The sequence below is a fragment of the Narcine bancroftii genome, chromosome 2 (genome assembly GCF_036971445.1).
Source record: "Narcine bancroftii isolate sNarBan1 chromosome 2, sNarBan1.hap1, whole genome shotgun sequence".
Lineage (NCBI taxonomy): Eukaryota > Metazoa > Chordata > Chondrichthyes > Torpediniformes > Narcinidae > Narcine > Narcine bancroftii.
In genome coordinates, this window is record NC_091470.1 from 228,654,556 (window position 1) to 228,669,981 (window position 15,426).

Here is a 15,426-nt window from a genome sequence, read left to right on the forward strand (position 1 = left end):
GTGGATAAGTCTCCTGGTCCTGATGGGATTTTTCCCAGGACTTTAAGGGAGGTCAGGGAACAAATAGCGGGGGCACTGACTGTGAATTTTCAAAGATCACTGGAGGAGGGGGTGGTACCACAGGATAGGAGAGTTGCAAATGTTCCATTGTTTAAAAAAGGCAGTAGGTGTAGGCCAAGTAATTATCGGCCAGTAAGTTTGACTTCATTGGTGGGGAAGGTTATGGAGGGTATTATTCGAGATAGTATACACGCATATCTGGATAAGCAGGGATTGATTAGGGGCACCCAGCATGGGTTTGTAAAAGGAAAGTCATGTTTGATGAACCTTGTTGACAAAAAAGGTGGATGAAGGTAGAGTGGTGGATATGATCTATTTGGATTTTAGTAAGGCTTTTAATAAGGTTTCGCATGGGAAATTAAAAAGGAAGGTTCAGTCACTAGGAATTAGAGAGATTGTGACATGGGTTCAGAGATGGCTGGGAGATAGACAGCAGAGAGTCATGGTGGACAACTGTATGTCAGGTTGGAAGCCTGTGACAAGCAGGGTGCCTCAGGGATCGGTGCTGGGTCCCTTGTTGTTTATCATTTATATTAATGATTTAGAGGAGGGTGTGGTTAACTGGGTAAGCAAATATGCGGATGATACGAAAATAGTGGGAGTGGTGGATAAAGAGGTAGATTTTCTTGGATTACAGAAGGATTTGGTTTGTTTGGAAGAATGGGCTGAAAGATGGCAGATGGAATTCAATGTAGACAAGTGTGAGGTGTTGCATTTCGGTAAAAATAACCCAGGGAGGGCATTGAGGTATGCAAAGGGACCTGGGGGTTATAGTACAGAGTTCACTGAAGGTAGATTGCCATGTAGACAGGGTGGTTAAGAAGGCAATATGGTATGCTGGCCTTCATAAATCATAGTATAGAGTATAGGAGCTGGGAGGTGATGCTGCAGCTGTTTAAGGCATTGGTGAGGCCAGGTTTGGAGTACTCAGTTCTAGTCTCCAAATTATAGAAAGGATATAGATAAGATGGAGAGGGTGCAGAGATGATTTACAAGGATGTTGCCTGGCTTACAGCATCTGGATTACAGGGAGAGATTAAGGAGACTGGGACTTTATTCATTGGAGCATAGACGACTGAGAGGGGACTTGATAAAGGTATTTAAAATTATGAAAGGAATAGATAGATTAGACATATACAGACTCTTTCCCCTGAGGGCAGGGGAGGTTAGAACAAGAGGCCATGAGTTAAGGGCAAGGGGACAACACTTCAGGAGAAATATTAGAGGTGGCTTTTTCACTCAGCGAGTGGTGGCAGAATGGAATGAACTTCCGAACGTCAGGGTCCCTTCTGTCATTTAAGAGAAGGTTGGATGTGTTCATGGAGGTGAGGGAGGGTTATTGGCGGTGAGTGGGAGGTTTGAGCTAGTGGAGTTGTTCTAGTGAACCGTGAACCGGTGTGGACTCGAAAGGCCGACATAGCCTGTTTCCGCTCCATAAATGGTTATATGGTTATAATTTCTTGGTGATGTTAATTTTCCATGGAAGAAGGAGAGAAACACCCTGGGAACCTTTAACATTCATCTACCACAAGGAATGATTATGGTAAGCAAAAGGATAGGGAAGGAAATAATAGTTCAATGAAAATAAATGCTTCAGGAACTAAAAAAAACGCCATACAGACATGAGAACAGTGAGATTTTGAACATTATTGGGCTTCTGAATTGTATCTTAAAGCAGTTACCAAAATTATCCATGCTGTACATATGTTGAATTTTAAATTGCAGTTGCTGGACTAAATTCCCCTGGGAATAACAGCCTTCTTCCAAACGACCATTCATCTAGTTATGCATTTTATATACACACACATAAACACTAAGTTTATTACCATTTTCTGGCACTTTAGAAAGTGGTAAAAGACCAATTCTATCAAATTCCCATCAGAGATTTATAGGTAAATTCTGATTTGGTCAAAACTGAAATCAATATCTTAATGGAAATGTTGTCAAAATGATAACCGATCTAAATTTTTATAAAGCATTTATTACTTTAGCTACAGTATGTAAAGGCTAAGAAAAAAAAGGCAATTAAATTATGTTGCAAAGAGATAGAACATTGAAAGCAAAGCAACAGTTGCTGAAGATCTGGAATAAAAACAAAATACTTCAAATGCATTTTGACCCATAAAATATTTTGAAACAACATCACAAGAAGTATTTAAGTATCAAGAATGCCATCAGTTGAGGGAGGAGACCATGCTCTGCAAAAACTAACCTCAATTTCAAACCTTGTTTCTTAAAAGGGTAGACTGGATCATGTAGAAGAGATGAAAGTTTGGATAAACAACAAGTGCAGAACATTTTAAGGTCTCTTCATTGCTCCTTGGATTTGTGAAAAGAATACGAGTAACGTAGGAAACAACAGCCTGGGTCTCCACTAGAAAAGTCACTAATCTCAGAAGCAGCAGGTCACATGGCCACTTGTCAATAGATCATAACTAGGAACAATTAATATTCCATTTTTATATCCTATAGGGGAATTTAAAATAAACTTATTTAAGTGAAGTAATAATTCAGAACTTACCATTACAAAGATCAGTTGAGATGAACTTAAGATAACATCAGCTGACAAGGATTAAATGAAGCAAGAGAAGACTTGGATGGAGGTTAAATATCTATTTCCATATCGTACTAATTTGTGCAAGAATAAAATACCACAACAAAACATTCAAGGTATGCACTGGATTGGCATCCAGTTCCATCCACATAACAATGGCAGAGGTAACAGTAAAGGGCCTATCTCATTGGCCTGGAGACTTGGTGGCGACTAGCTGGGTCTCCGAGGAGTCGTGGGAAATTCAAAAATGTTCGATTTTTTTGGAGACTTTTTCCAGTTTCCAGCAGGTCTCGGAGACTAATTTTGTCCATGACTGGGGAGATGTCTCTGAGATCTGCTTGAGACCAAGGAGACATTGCGGCGATGTCTCCGCGACGATGCTCGACTTAGAGACCGTATGACTGATATCATCGAGACGCCTTAACTCCTGGTCCAAGTCACAGGTACGTCAAGGTCTTCATCATCTGGTACTTGTTCCTGCTGCTGCTCCTTTTACTGCCTTGGAAGAGGCCCCGCCATCTTGTCTTGCCAGGGGACAGCTCCAACTCCAAAGCAGAACTGTCCTTCCACCATGCCACCCAAGGGCAGTGGGGGCTGAAAGGGCAAGAAGAAGGAGGATGAAGCAGCTTCAGCGCAGTTTGTGGATGCTGAGGCAGCAGTTGATGCTAGAGAAGATGAGGAAGATGGTTCCAGCGGCCCAACTAGAAAACAATTATGATTGGAAAGAGGGGCATCAAGAGGCAATGGCTGACTTCTGAGAGGATCATCCAGAACTTTACGATAAATCGCATGCAAGATACAAAGATAACTAACACAAGAAAACCGCAGTTGAAACCTTCCTTGTTGAATTGCAGAACATCTTTGAGATTAAGAAGCCCCTGCCTCCATGTGAGTATATTTAAATTGCATTGAATTTATATTTAATTGCATTAAAATAAATACATGCAAAAATGTTAGTGAAAGTAGTAATGATGAATATGTCTAATATAATTGTTGTAATACTGTTATTTTTTCAGATGCACAGTTCCTAGCACCTGCGGAATATAAGGGCAAGATTCAACCGATACACAACTAAGAAGTCAGGGCAGCCTGCACATACCATCTCTGCCAAGGAAGCCTTCATCATAGAGAGGTACAAATTTCTGTGGAAGCACATTGAGGGGTATAGGCATCTCGCGCATGAGACTCATTCAGTAAGTATAGACATTAAATGTACTTTTTTCTTATACCACATATGCCCTGTGTTATGTGATGGCAGAGGTCGACAGCATCGAGTCCACGCTGCTGAAGATCCAGCTGCGCTGGGTGGGTCACGTCTCCAGAATGGAGGACCATCGCCTTCCCAAGATCGTGTTATATGGCGAGCTCTCCACTGGCCACCGTGACAGAGGTGCACCAAAGAAGAGGTACAAGGACTGCCTAAAGAAATCTCTTGGTGCCTGCCACATTGACCACCGCCAGTGGGCTGATATCGCCTCAAACCGTGCATCTTGGCGCCTCACAGTTTGGCGGGCAGCAACCTCCTTTGAAGAAGACCGCAGAGCCCACCTCACTGACAAAAGGCAAAGGAGGAAAAACCCAACACCCAACCCCAACCAACCAATTTTCCCCTGCAAGCGCGTCTGCCTGTCCCGCATCGGACTTGTCAGCCACAAACGAGCCTGCAGCTGACGTGGACATTTACCCCCTCCATAAATCTTCGTCCGCGAAGCCAAGCCAAAGAAGATGTGATGTAGTAGATCATTATTCATAATTACATTTTCCTATTTTCTTCGACAGTTTGGCAGAGGCCACCACTCCAGAGAAGAGCTTGATGATGATGCCATCAGTGTCGGGTCAAGTGTGGAATCTTCTTCGCCACCTGGACAAAGCACAAGCACCACCACTTGCACCAAAGGAAGGAGGCAGAAGAAGATGCGGAAGGAAAGCGGTGGTGTCTCCGAGGCAGGGGTAACATACAGGCTAAGTGTATTGTCATCTTGTGTGAATTGACATTCAGATTGCTCTTTTGGAAATGCCATGTTTATATAAGATTTACATTGTCATCTTCTTGTGATCTGATGCATTCCCCCCCCCCCCATCCTTTTTTTTGTACTCTGTTCCACCAGTTTAATCTAGCGTGTTGAACTGTACTGATGTTTTTGTCCACCTTTTTTAAATCTTCTTTCTCCATTTCCTGACACTTGGCCTGTGTGTTGCAGCTTTTGGACCAGGTCCCAGAGCATCAACTTAACAACTGTAGTATGGAGGTCATGTTCCTGGTCAGGAATTTTCAGGTATGTAAAAAAAATATATGAAGAATTTTGAAATATGTGACTTTGTTGAAATAGTTCATGTTCACATCACTTTTTTTGAAAATGTCATATTTCTATCTGATGTGCATTTCTTTTGCAGGCCCATGGTTGTGTTCAAGGGAACCAGTTCATGCAGAGCAGAATGAACCAGTCCATGGGAAGGTCCAATCAAGTGCAGGCAACAAGCCAGGGGAGGCACCAGATGCAGTATGGGACACAAGTAAACCAACAGGTAGGAAGGGGAGCATATTTTTTCAGTGATCCTAAAGTCACTACCATACATGTGAGTAGATATTTAAACTGCATTGAGTGATGAATTATGTTTGACATTCTTCTTGTAATACTGTTATTTTTTTAGATCAACAATTTTTTTTTTCTTCCTCCTGCCATCCTCTTTACCTTCTAAAATTATGTTCCTTTTCTTACAGCCCATGTTCCACCAGTCCTGGAGGAATCGACAACACATTGCATCGTCTAGTGGCAGCACTGTGGGGACAGGCTCGAGGACGGTGATGTCCTCCTCCCCCCCCACCCCACATGTGGGACAAGCAACCTGAGTGCACTGTTTAAGACACCACCTCCAGGTCCACCCCTCCTTAGAGCTTCAACATCGTTCCCACAAATAAGACATTCCAGTTACACAGAGGCTGAATAAATCATAATGTTTCCTGTAGCAAGGAACCTCAGAGTGATGGCAACCTTTAAACCAGGGTGCAGGGCTTTCCTGAAGTTAGTGTCTTGCTTCTGGATCTTGGGAATAAGGTGAGCCACCAGCTTCATGAACATCTCTGGATCCACCCTCAGAAAATTCCCCTTATTCCAGGTGTTTCATCAGCTTTTCGTACCAGCCAAGGGATTTGCCGTTGTAGGATCCACTCATGTACCCACACCGTCCTTGCTTTCATGACCCTAGCCCTGGCCTTGTTCACAGCCAAAGCTATCAGCACGAGGGTCAAGGCCTCCTTCTGCACAGCCTCATCGCAGATGTCCATGGTGAGAATTCTTGACTGTCTGACATCTGTAAAGCGAATGATAGATCTATGTATATATAGACAGGGAGAAGTCACGGCGACGTCTCTGCAACCTTGCAGAGACCCATGGCTACGTCCCAGCGACTTCCGGGTGAATTGATTGTCGCCTTGGTGAAAGTGGAAGCCACTTTTTGGTCTCCCAAGTTGCCGCAACTGATCAGTCGCGGCGATGTCTCCGCCAATGAGATAGTGCCTTAACATTCTAGTTCTCCAAACCATGTGAATCACTGTATATTCTCGTGTAAAAGTTGATCCCCTTTGGCCAAAAAAATTGTAAAAGCCAACTCTAGTCTCTTAACTCGGCCCTGTCCGTCCATTGGAGCTTCCTACGTGTTTAACGTGAACTCTCGTCTTGGCCTCCCAATGGCTCGAGCGCCAACCTTTACCTTGGCCCTGGCTGTCCACCATTGGAGCTCCCGCGTCTGATCCAAACTCTGGCCACCCAATGATTGAAGCTCCCAACCTGTCTGATGCGGACCTTCGCCTCGACCCTGGCCACCCACTGATTGGGGTACCTGCTGCTTCAGACAATACAGATACTGCAAACCTCCCCCCGCAGTAGGACACGTGTTTTGATGTGCAGAATTTGTATTATTACTTTAATTAATTATTGTATTTTAGATTCTAGTGTAAATTTCAGCCCCTCAAAAAGTAGTATCCATGTAATAGTCAATCCCATCAATTTAACATTAAAACATGGCCTACACAATACAATTTTTTACACGAGTATGTAACCATATAACAATTTATAGTATGGAAACAGGCCATAATCGGCCCTTCTGGTCTGCACCGATTTACGTGAAACTCCACTAGTTCCACCTACCCACTCCCATAACCCTCCAACCCTCTATCATCCATGTACTCATCTCGCCTCCTCTTGAATGACAGAATTGACCCAGCCACAACTACTTCTTCCGGTAGATCATTCCACTCAACCACATCCTCTTATATATTACTCCTAAAGTTTTGCCCATTAACTTATGACCTCTTGTACCAATCTCTCCTACCCTCAGGGGAAAGAGCCTATCTACTATCTATTCCCTTCATAATTTTAAATACCTCTATCAAATCCCCTCTCAACTTTCTATGCTCCAACAAATAAAGTCCCAGTCTACTCAATCTTTCTCAGTATTCAAGATACCACAATCTTCTTTGCACCCTCTGATAAAAGGGAAACAATCCCAACCAATCCAAACTTTCCAGCCCGGCAAAATCCTCATAAATCTGCACTGCACCCTCTCTCTTTCAAACTCATCTTTCCTGTAATGTGGTGACCAGAATTGTACAAATCTGTCATCAAACCAGCATCGCAGACTATTTAGCAGAACCTACCTGATTTTGTGCTCTCAACTCATCAGGAGTTAACTGCCTACCAGTATTGGTTTCCGTGGATGTAGTCCTCCTTCATCTGTCAATGTACATGCACAAATTACACAAACAAAACAGTTTGAAGGCACTCATACAATGGGTCTATCTATAGAAGTACATCAAGAAAGCTCCTTCATCTGTCAATGTACATGCACAAATTACACAAACAAAACATTTTGAAGGCACTCATACAATGGGTATATCTATAGAAGTACATCAAGAAAGCTCCTGTTGAGAAGTCTTTTGGGATGGTTACAAATTGCATTCGTCCTTTTTAGTTGCAGCAACAATATTGTCAAAATTGAGAGGCTGAGGAACCGGAATGTGTATTGAATGGTAGAGTGCTGAATACCCATTGTGGAAAAGGCAGAGGAGAGTGTCCAATAACTACACCAAATAAATTACAAGGTAACCTAGGCATTATAAGAAGGAATGCAAGTACAAGCTGTCCCCAGATAATGGATGTGCTTTTTTTACAAATACAGTATCTAAACGTCAATTTTGCCTGCGTGTCAGAAAATGCACAAAAATCACCTGATATGTAACCCTATTTCCACAGTACAGATGCTCCTCAACTTATGTTGTAAGTGGAAAAATCATAAGTTGTAAAAGAATACAGTACCCCACCTTCCAAACATCATCTCCTCGTCTACCTTAAATGTGCTCAGAACACTAAGTGTAGCCTATAATTAGGTAAAATCATCTAACACAAAACCAAAAAAACCCACTTTCAACACAGGAGCAGTTGTTTACACTGGTTTGCATGATTGCTACAGAGACAAGTGTGGTTGAGTGGATGCTGTGGCTCACTGCCATTACCCAGCATCGGAAGAGAGTATCGTACCGCATATCGCAAGCACAGGAACAGACTGAAATTCAAAATTCGAAGTACAGATTCTACCGAATGTATATCGCTATCGTACCATCGTTAAGTAGGGGAGCATCTGAATTCTAATGGATGGCATCAAAAGCACATGAGACTGATAAGAACAATTTTTAATAGGAAGAGAGAGGGGGGGAGGAATAAGTTCTTCCATTTGTAGTAACAAGTGTTTAGTCGTAGGTTTGACTTTGAATGTCATATTATGGGAGCTCATTTCTATGTATTAATGCCCATAATAGTCTTGGCCTGTAGATACTTCGAGACTGGAGAAAACTGGGTGAACATCAGAAGCCATGGTTCAGGTATCAAGTGCTAACATAATTACAGACAAAACCATGTCAAACTTTCAGTCATTGGAATTAATTCAATGATTAGCTTAGTGCTACCTACCCTCAAAAAAACACATACCTCAAATTATTATCTGATTAAACATACTCAAAGGATTACAAACCAAGCACTAACATTCTAGTTTATTTTTCTTCTAGATGTCCAGACATGAAAATGACAGAATAAAGCACAACAAAATTGTTGAAAGCTTCAAATGGGCAGACAATGTTTCTTGGATCTTGATAAAAACTATCATCACTTGATCCTGTATTCAAAGGGCAAGAGGTGCTGTTGTGAATGCTATCACGTGATACAAAGACATCACTCAAAATGAAAGTTGAGAAATAATTTTTGAAACACTCTAGTCACCATGAACCAAAGAGCCAATTGTCAAATGCCAGAGCAAAATGCTTGAAAAGTAATAAACAGCTTTTAACATGTCAAAATGTTGACAAATAAAATAATTCATTAAGTAAAACTCAAAAATCTGTAGACACCATGGTTGAAGTAAACACACAATGCTGGAGAAACTTGGGTCAAAAAGTGTTCTTTATATGCCAAAGGTAAAAATGCTGATATTTTTACATACCTTTGCTAATATAAAGAACAATGACCTGGTGATTTTCTCCAGCATTGTGTGTTTTTAAATCATTCACTAAGCTTGTTTCCAGATTCACTACAAAACCAACAATGAACATTTTAGAAGCTTCAAATTCTTATTTGGCAAAAGAAGATTAGACAAATCTAAGGGCCAAAATCTTTGATGGAATGCAATTCATGAGAACAGGAGGAAAATTTACTATGCACATTACAATTAAACTCAACATTTGAACTGTACTTAAAATAATACTATTCTATAATTTGTACATTCAACAATCACATCATCTCTCTTTTACAGTTTGCGTAATGGAAATAACCAAAGGCAAATCAAGTGATTACACTGGAGGACAAATTTTTTCAAAAGGTTTGCTTCCTGAAAACAAATTGGGGATTATGATAGACAACTTCCAAGCTGAACACAAAGATCATTTCAGATTTGCTGCATCACATAGGAAGTTGGAGAAACATTAAATTAACTTCTATTGAATTTAGCATGTTTATTTGCACAATAATGCAAACAGTCTATTTGCCTCCAAGTTAAACAAGGAAGTGAGCAGACACTGATAATACATAGGGCTTTCCCCACCTTTTTGTTCAGGCACTTGCCTGTTTTTTGCTAATGTTAAACATTAGTTTAACTGACCTAAAAATGCTTTGCTGCTGATTTTAGTTTGTACTTAGCATCTGATGCCTCTCATGTCAGTGTCCAAAATAGTCGGCCAGCACTGATGGTTCCAGTTGCTCTGATACTGCTTTCCCATGATATCAGAGTCCTGGTGAAACTTTTCACCGTGTTTGTCACAAACCGCACCTACATGAGCAGGGAAGAAGTCCCAGAGTGAATGGAGAAAATGAATTTTCAATAACATATTGCACTTAATGGTTTTGTATGCTTGAAGTAGACAAAATATTTCAGGAAATCACAAAAATATGTTATATCTAAAAAAAAGTACGTAATAGGAAAATTTTAGTGATTAGCAGCCCAAAATCCATAAAATACACCCAAAAATGTTCAGGAAGCAAAATCTTAGTCTAGTGTAATGACTATAGGTTTAACAATGTAGTTTAAAAGACAGTTTCACATGTAGTATGTATGGATGTTTAATAATGAAGCGGGGGGGAAAAAAAATCTAAGATCAAAAACCAAGCATCTACCTCCATCTAGTGGAGGGAGTAGATAACTCCCCACCATATAGCATTGTACAGTACTGTACCTCGTGCCTTTCAGAAGTTGCCTGTAGCTTTTGGCCTGCAGATAAATTGAACAAAGACTCACAAAAGATATTTAAAGGGAAAGTGTAATAAAATTTCATTACTGTATGCAAGACAGCTTACTAGAATAATATCTTAATGAGAACAAGACACAAATACATAAATACTGGAAATCTTCATCAAATCAGGCAATGCCTGTGGAGACTAACTAACCTTCATCAAAACTGTTCAAAATTCATTCAATTTGTTTTCTGCAGATCCTGCCTGACCCGTACCTCCATCATTTTCTGCTTTTTTTCTTTGCTTTTTAAGCGAGCGGGTTATTTTACATTTTGTTGCAAGCTATGAGCTTGAATTGGATAATAATCTAACACAAAGAGGAGACCTAGTGAATTGCACAAAATATAATCACTTGTCAGTATGATTCTAGATGGGAAAATTGTATCTAGATTTAGGAGGGCTTTCACTGAAGTGACATAACTTTACCAAGCAGACCTACTAATGGATAAAGCAGCAAGCAAGCAATTGTACAGGTACATGATCCTTTATCCGGACATCTAAAATTCGGAAAGATCCAAAATCCGGCAAATGGGGAGCGAGCTGGTAGCGCGATTGGAAGGGGGTGGGGCTGGATATGGCAGCACAATTCAGGTGGGTTTAAATCTGGATATCCGAAATTCGGAACACACTGTCCCGCAAGGGTTCTGGATAAAGGATCGTGTACCTGTAGCTACATATTAAAGCATAATTACCTAAATTGATTGATTAAGCAATCTTGGTCCAAAAGAAAATTGAGTGTGCAAAGAATAGCAGAAATCTCAAGTACAGATAGTGGTACAAAGTAGTGAGAGCTATCAAAAGAGATTCAGAGATGAATAGTACTGGAAAAACTCATCAGGTCACACAGTATCCATAGGAAGCAAAGATATATAACCAAGGTTTTCAGGCCTGAGCCCTTCATAAAGGTGTGAGCAAAAAACAGGCAAGTGTCTGAACAAAAAGTTGGGGAAAGCCCTATGTATTACATTAGAATCAGTGTCTGGTGACTTCCTTGTTTAACTTGGAGGCAAATAGACTGTTTCATTTAAAAGAGTGTTTCTCAAAAAGGTTTGCAAGAACAATATCGAAATCAATAGAACTGGCACAAAGTTATAAAATTGTTTTAAAAAACCAAATAATGGTGTCTATCTCAGGGTGACAGGAATACAATGAGATGAAACTGCTATCAGGTTACATAAAAACTCTAATGCGATGATATCTGGAATATTTCAATTAAGTCAGGCCACACAACTTAGCAAGGTTATTTTTACCGAAAAGAGACTATTACAATCTTTAATCGTAATAATATCTAGGTTAGAATGAAGACAGATTGGATTGTGTTTTTTTTTTAATTCTCTTGAATATAGAAACCCATAAATGAGCTGAAAATTACTGTTTGACGAACTAGGTGGCAGAAATCTATTTCTCGATTTTGATGGTGAGCTGGTGAAAGGTGTCCAGGACAGGAGGTTGGGGACAGAAATTAAATTTAAAATTGAAACAATTACTTTTTTGGGATCGGGTGATAGGAGGAATACTACTTCAAAGAGTGGGGTAATGTGGAACTCTGCCACAAAGAATTGTTAAAACTTAGTTAATTGAAAGTGCCAAAACTTTGGCCTGATTCTTCATTTAAATTTGGCAAGATTATTAGTTTGAGTGGTTAAATGGCCTGTTCCTGTGCTCCTGAATAGTTGCAAACATTTAATGAAAAGCATGAGGGAAGAAAGAATGGGAGTGAAGTCAGCTTTTTAAAAAAAAACTGTTTTCAAGAGTTGGCATTACCTCATTATACACTTCTTCAGAAAGCTTTCCTGTTTTAATGACTAACATCTGACAATATATTGGAATAAATAGTGTTACATTTCAAAAACAAATGGCATGCTTCTTGTTTGTAACATCGCTGGAATAGAAAATGTTTAGGATTTCACAATGTAAAAAAAAGTGACTTTTCTCTTTAATTATGTCTAAAAGAATGAGATTAACTGAAAGGTTTTCATATCCTGACAAATACATGCCATCAATGACTGAAGTAATTTTGCATCAATAAATGGTATTTTTCCCCTTCAAAATGGGAAAACAAGTCTGCTGAAAAGCTGTTCATTCTCTGCTCATGCTGAAATTGAGAACATATTCCTAGTAAATTTAAATATTTTAATTTAGACATATAGCTCAGTAACAAGAGCCTTTTACCACGAGCTTGTGTGGTTTAATTACACCCAATTAACCTCCAACCACTAGTACGTTTCGAATGGTGGGGGGGAAACTGGAGCCCCAGGGAAAACCCACACAGACACAAGGGAGAACGCACAAATTCGTTACAGACAGCGCAAGATTCAAACCCCAGTTGGTGGTGTAATAGCATGGCACTAACGGCTACGCTAACTGTGCGCCTACAGATTGTGAGCCTATAGGTTGAAAGTTTAAATTCTAGGTGGAAAACAGCCTATGTAAATGTAACAACGTTGCACTAACCCTGCTGCCCATGGTCGCATTAGTATTGGCGAACTAATGCTTCTGTGCAAGGAATCAATGGCACTCTAAATTTATTAGCATGGAAAAAATCTTTTTAACATTACTGTATGTCAGTTTAAACTTTCAATATATCAAACCCACGCAGTATTTAAGAAAAAAATGTTTTGCTGGTTTAAAAGTGAGCAATCTGACTACTTTTCCGAGGATTCAATTCTTTTAAAAATGAGACTGTACTGTACTTTTCCTTGGACGACAGTTAAATTTTTTTTTTCGTTTTACTGGAGGTTTCATGCAAGCTCAATGTACTAAAATGAACTTTAATGAAACGCTTGAAGTGATTCACTAATACAATCTAATTTATATACAATAGAAAAATTGAATATTAAAAATTATTGATTGGGATTCTGCATTTTTATGACAACAGATTATCTCAGCTAATGTATTTATGGAAACAATCATATCATTAGTGGGTGGGGAGGAGGGTGGGAAGGAGGGAGGGAAGGGAGGGGGGAAAAGGGGAGAAAATGACACTATATTCAAGATGGAAACGTTTATGTGTATTTTGGTCAATATGGTTCATAGTGTGAAAAATAAAAATCTTTAAAAAAAAAGGTTCTGACCCACTAATGGTGATAAAACAGAAACATCAACATGGAAAAGATGCATTGCTACACATCTCTGCCGACATCAATTTCGCAAGCCAGCAAATTAGCATATGGAACAACTTATAATTCAAAACCTTTGCCAAGGGATTCATTTTCAGGTAAGTTAATGACAAGTTATTACATATGATGAAGCAGCACTTGTCCTCAACATTCAAACGCAATTAGATACAAATTCAGTGATGTATGGAGCTGTCAATCCCTTTCAGACTGGAGCAACAGGCAAGAGATTTTCATCTACAAATAAATGCTGTAAACTCACATTACCCACTAAGTGATTATGTTTGAATATAATTTGATGTGGAAGTTAATGGGCATTTTCCACATTAAGAACTCTTCTCTACCTTGGTCCTTTATACCCCCATTGGAGTAATTTACAATCTGATTTTCTCACATGAGGGTCCCTTTAGAGTAGGTGGGCAGAGATGTAACCAAGAACATGAATTTAAAGTAATTTGCAAAAGGAAAAGGGATGAATGAGGAGAATGATTTTCACCTATATGATACAAGCAGGCTCTTCAGCCCTCAGTGTCTGTGTCAATGAGGCAGAATGCCTCATTCTCCTTAAACAACTGAATTGTCATAATTCAAAGGCTAGGATCCAAGAACCAGCATGGTTGTTTAGCACTGCTATCTCTTAACTCCAGGGATCTGGGCTGTGTGTAAAGTTCAGACTTCCTTCCCATGACCAGGTGGGGTTCCCCCAGGTGCTTATCCTAAGACATGCTGGTTGGTAGGTTAATTGGATTTGTAAATTGTCCTGAGTGTAATGAATGGGTTGTAGGAGAATCAAGGTGAGTTGATAGGAATGTGAGATGTGGGTTATGGGAAAATAAGTGGGGGAATGGGATTGATCAGTGAGCTGGCAAAAATCAAATAGCCTTTTATGTCGAGAGAGCTATGAATTGTTGGGGAGTGGGATGGAGAAGACAGACTTGACAATGTGATAGATGGCCTCCTTTTGCTCTACAATTTTCATAAGCTGCTCTTTGGGAGGATGACCTTTGAAAAATATCAAGTAGCACTAAACTGTTCTATAATAAAGCATGTACATGCTGTGAACCAATTAGTTTTATTTGGCAGATTAGATTCATAAGAAATAACAATAAAGATCCATATAGAATGAAGGCACACTGAATTATTAACACTTAATTATTATTCTACAATTTAAAGAAGCCAATTACTTGGGTTATAATGAGGCCTGCACAAATGGAATGGCCCATGAAAGTAAATTAAAGAAATATCAACATACACTTGAGTTAATGTATCCATGTAATATTTAGCTATTCAGAAGACACTGCCAACTCTTGTGCTCCAATTAATTCTATTTCCAAAATTATTTGTTTTGTTAATTATTTAAACTATAAATATCAAAATACATAATAAAAGGACAGCATGTAGAACTTTAAAATGAATTGCACCAATTATCTCTTGCTCTTTTCATCTATTCCAAAGGCTATAGTTATTCTCAATATCTGGGTCAAAATTTTCATTTGCAGCAGGTCAATGGGGTTAATAAAAAGACAAGATGTATATTGTGTGGCCTCCTGCCCATTTCATGCCTCTGCCAAAGTTGACAAATTTGTTCCAAAGGGAGTTAAGTGATACATGAAAACATTGGCAGTGAATTTCCAGCACCCTCGTGCAGGAGTGCTTTAAAATTGGATGAAAAATAGTCCTGCTGGATTTCCTTCTGAACTCAAACATTTCCCGGATAATGACTTCCCAACAAGGATGGCAGATCCAACTCTAATTCATGTGTACACCCATCTTTATGTCTACAGGAATTTAATCTCATATTTCTAATCAATTTACTCTCAATTCTAATCACACTGGGTTCAACTAAAACCAATACACGCAGAATATTAGCTTCACTCATCATTCAAAGGCTGCATATAAACATCCACCTAACCGACTTCTA

General features: G+C 39.5%; 1 protein-coding gene across 4 annotated transcripts in view; it reads right to left on the reverse strand.

Moving 5' to 3' along the window:
* Positions 1-7,211: 7,211 nt before the first annotated feature.
* LOC138755121 (neurocalcin-delta) overlaps positions 7,212-15,426 on the reverse strand; it is a 68,291-nt gene continuing 60,076 nt past the window's right edge. Inside the window, exons 4-5 of one of the 4 annotated variants that reach the window (XM_069920456.1) lie at positions 10,332-10,366; positions 7,212-7,347 (exon numbers count right to left, since the gene is read on the reverse strand). In XM_069920456.1, coding sequence (XP_069776557.1) covers positions 7,309-7,347; positions 10,332-10,366 — 74 coding nt within the window. In that variant the 3' untranslated portion in view covers positions 7,212-7,308. Of the gene's footprint in view, positions 7,348-8,304; positions 9,929-10,331; positions 10,367-15,426 lie in introns of those variants that run through there. The other 3 variants (XM_069920454.1, XM_069920453.1, XM_069920452.1) reach the window with 3 other exon arrangements.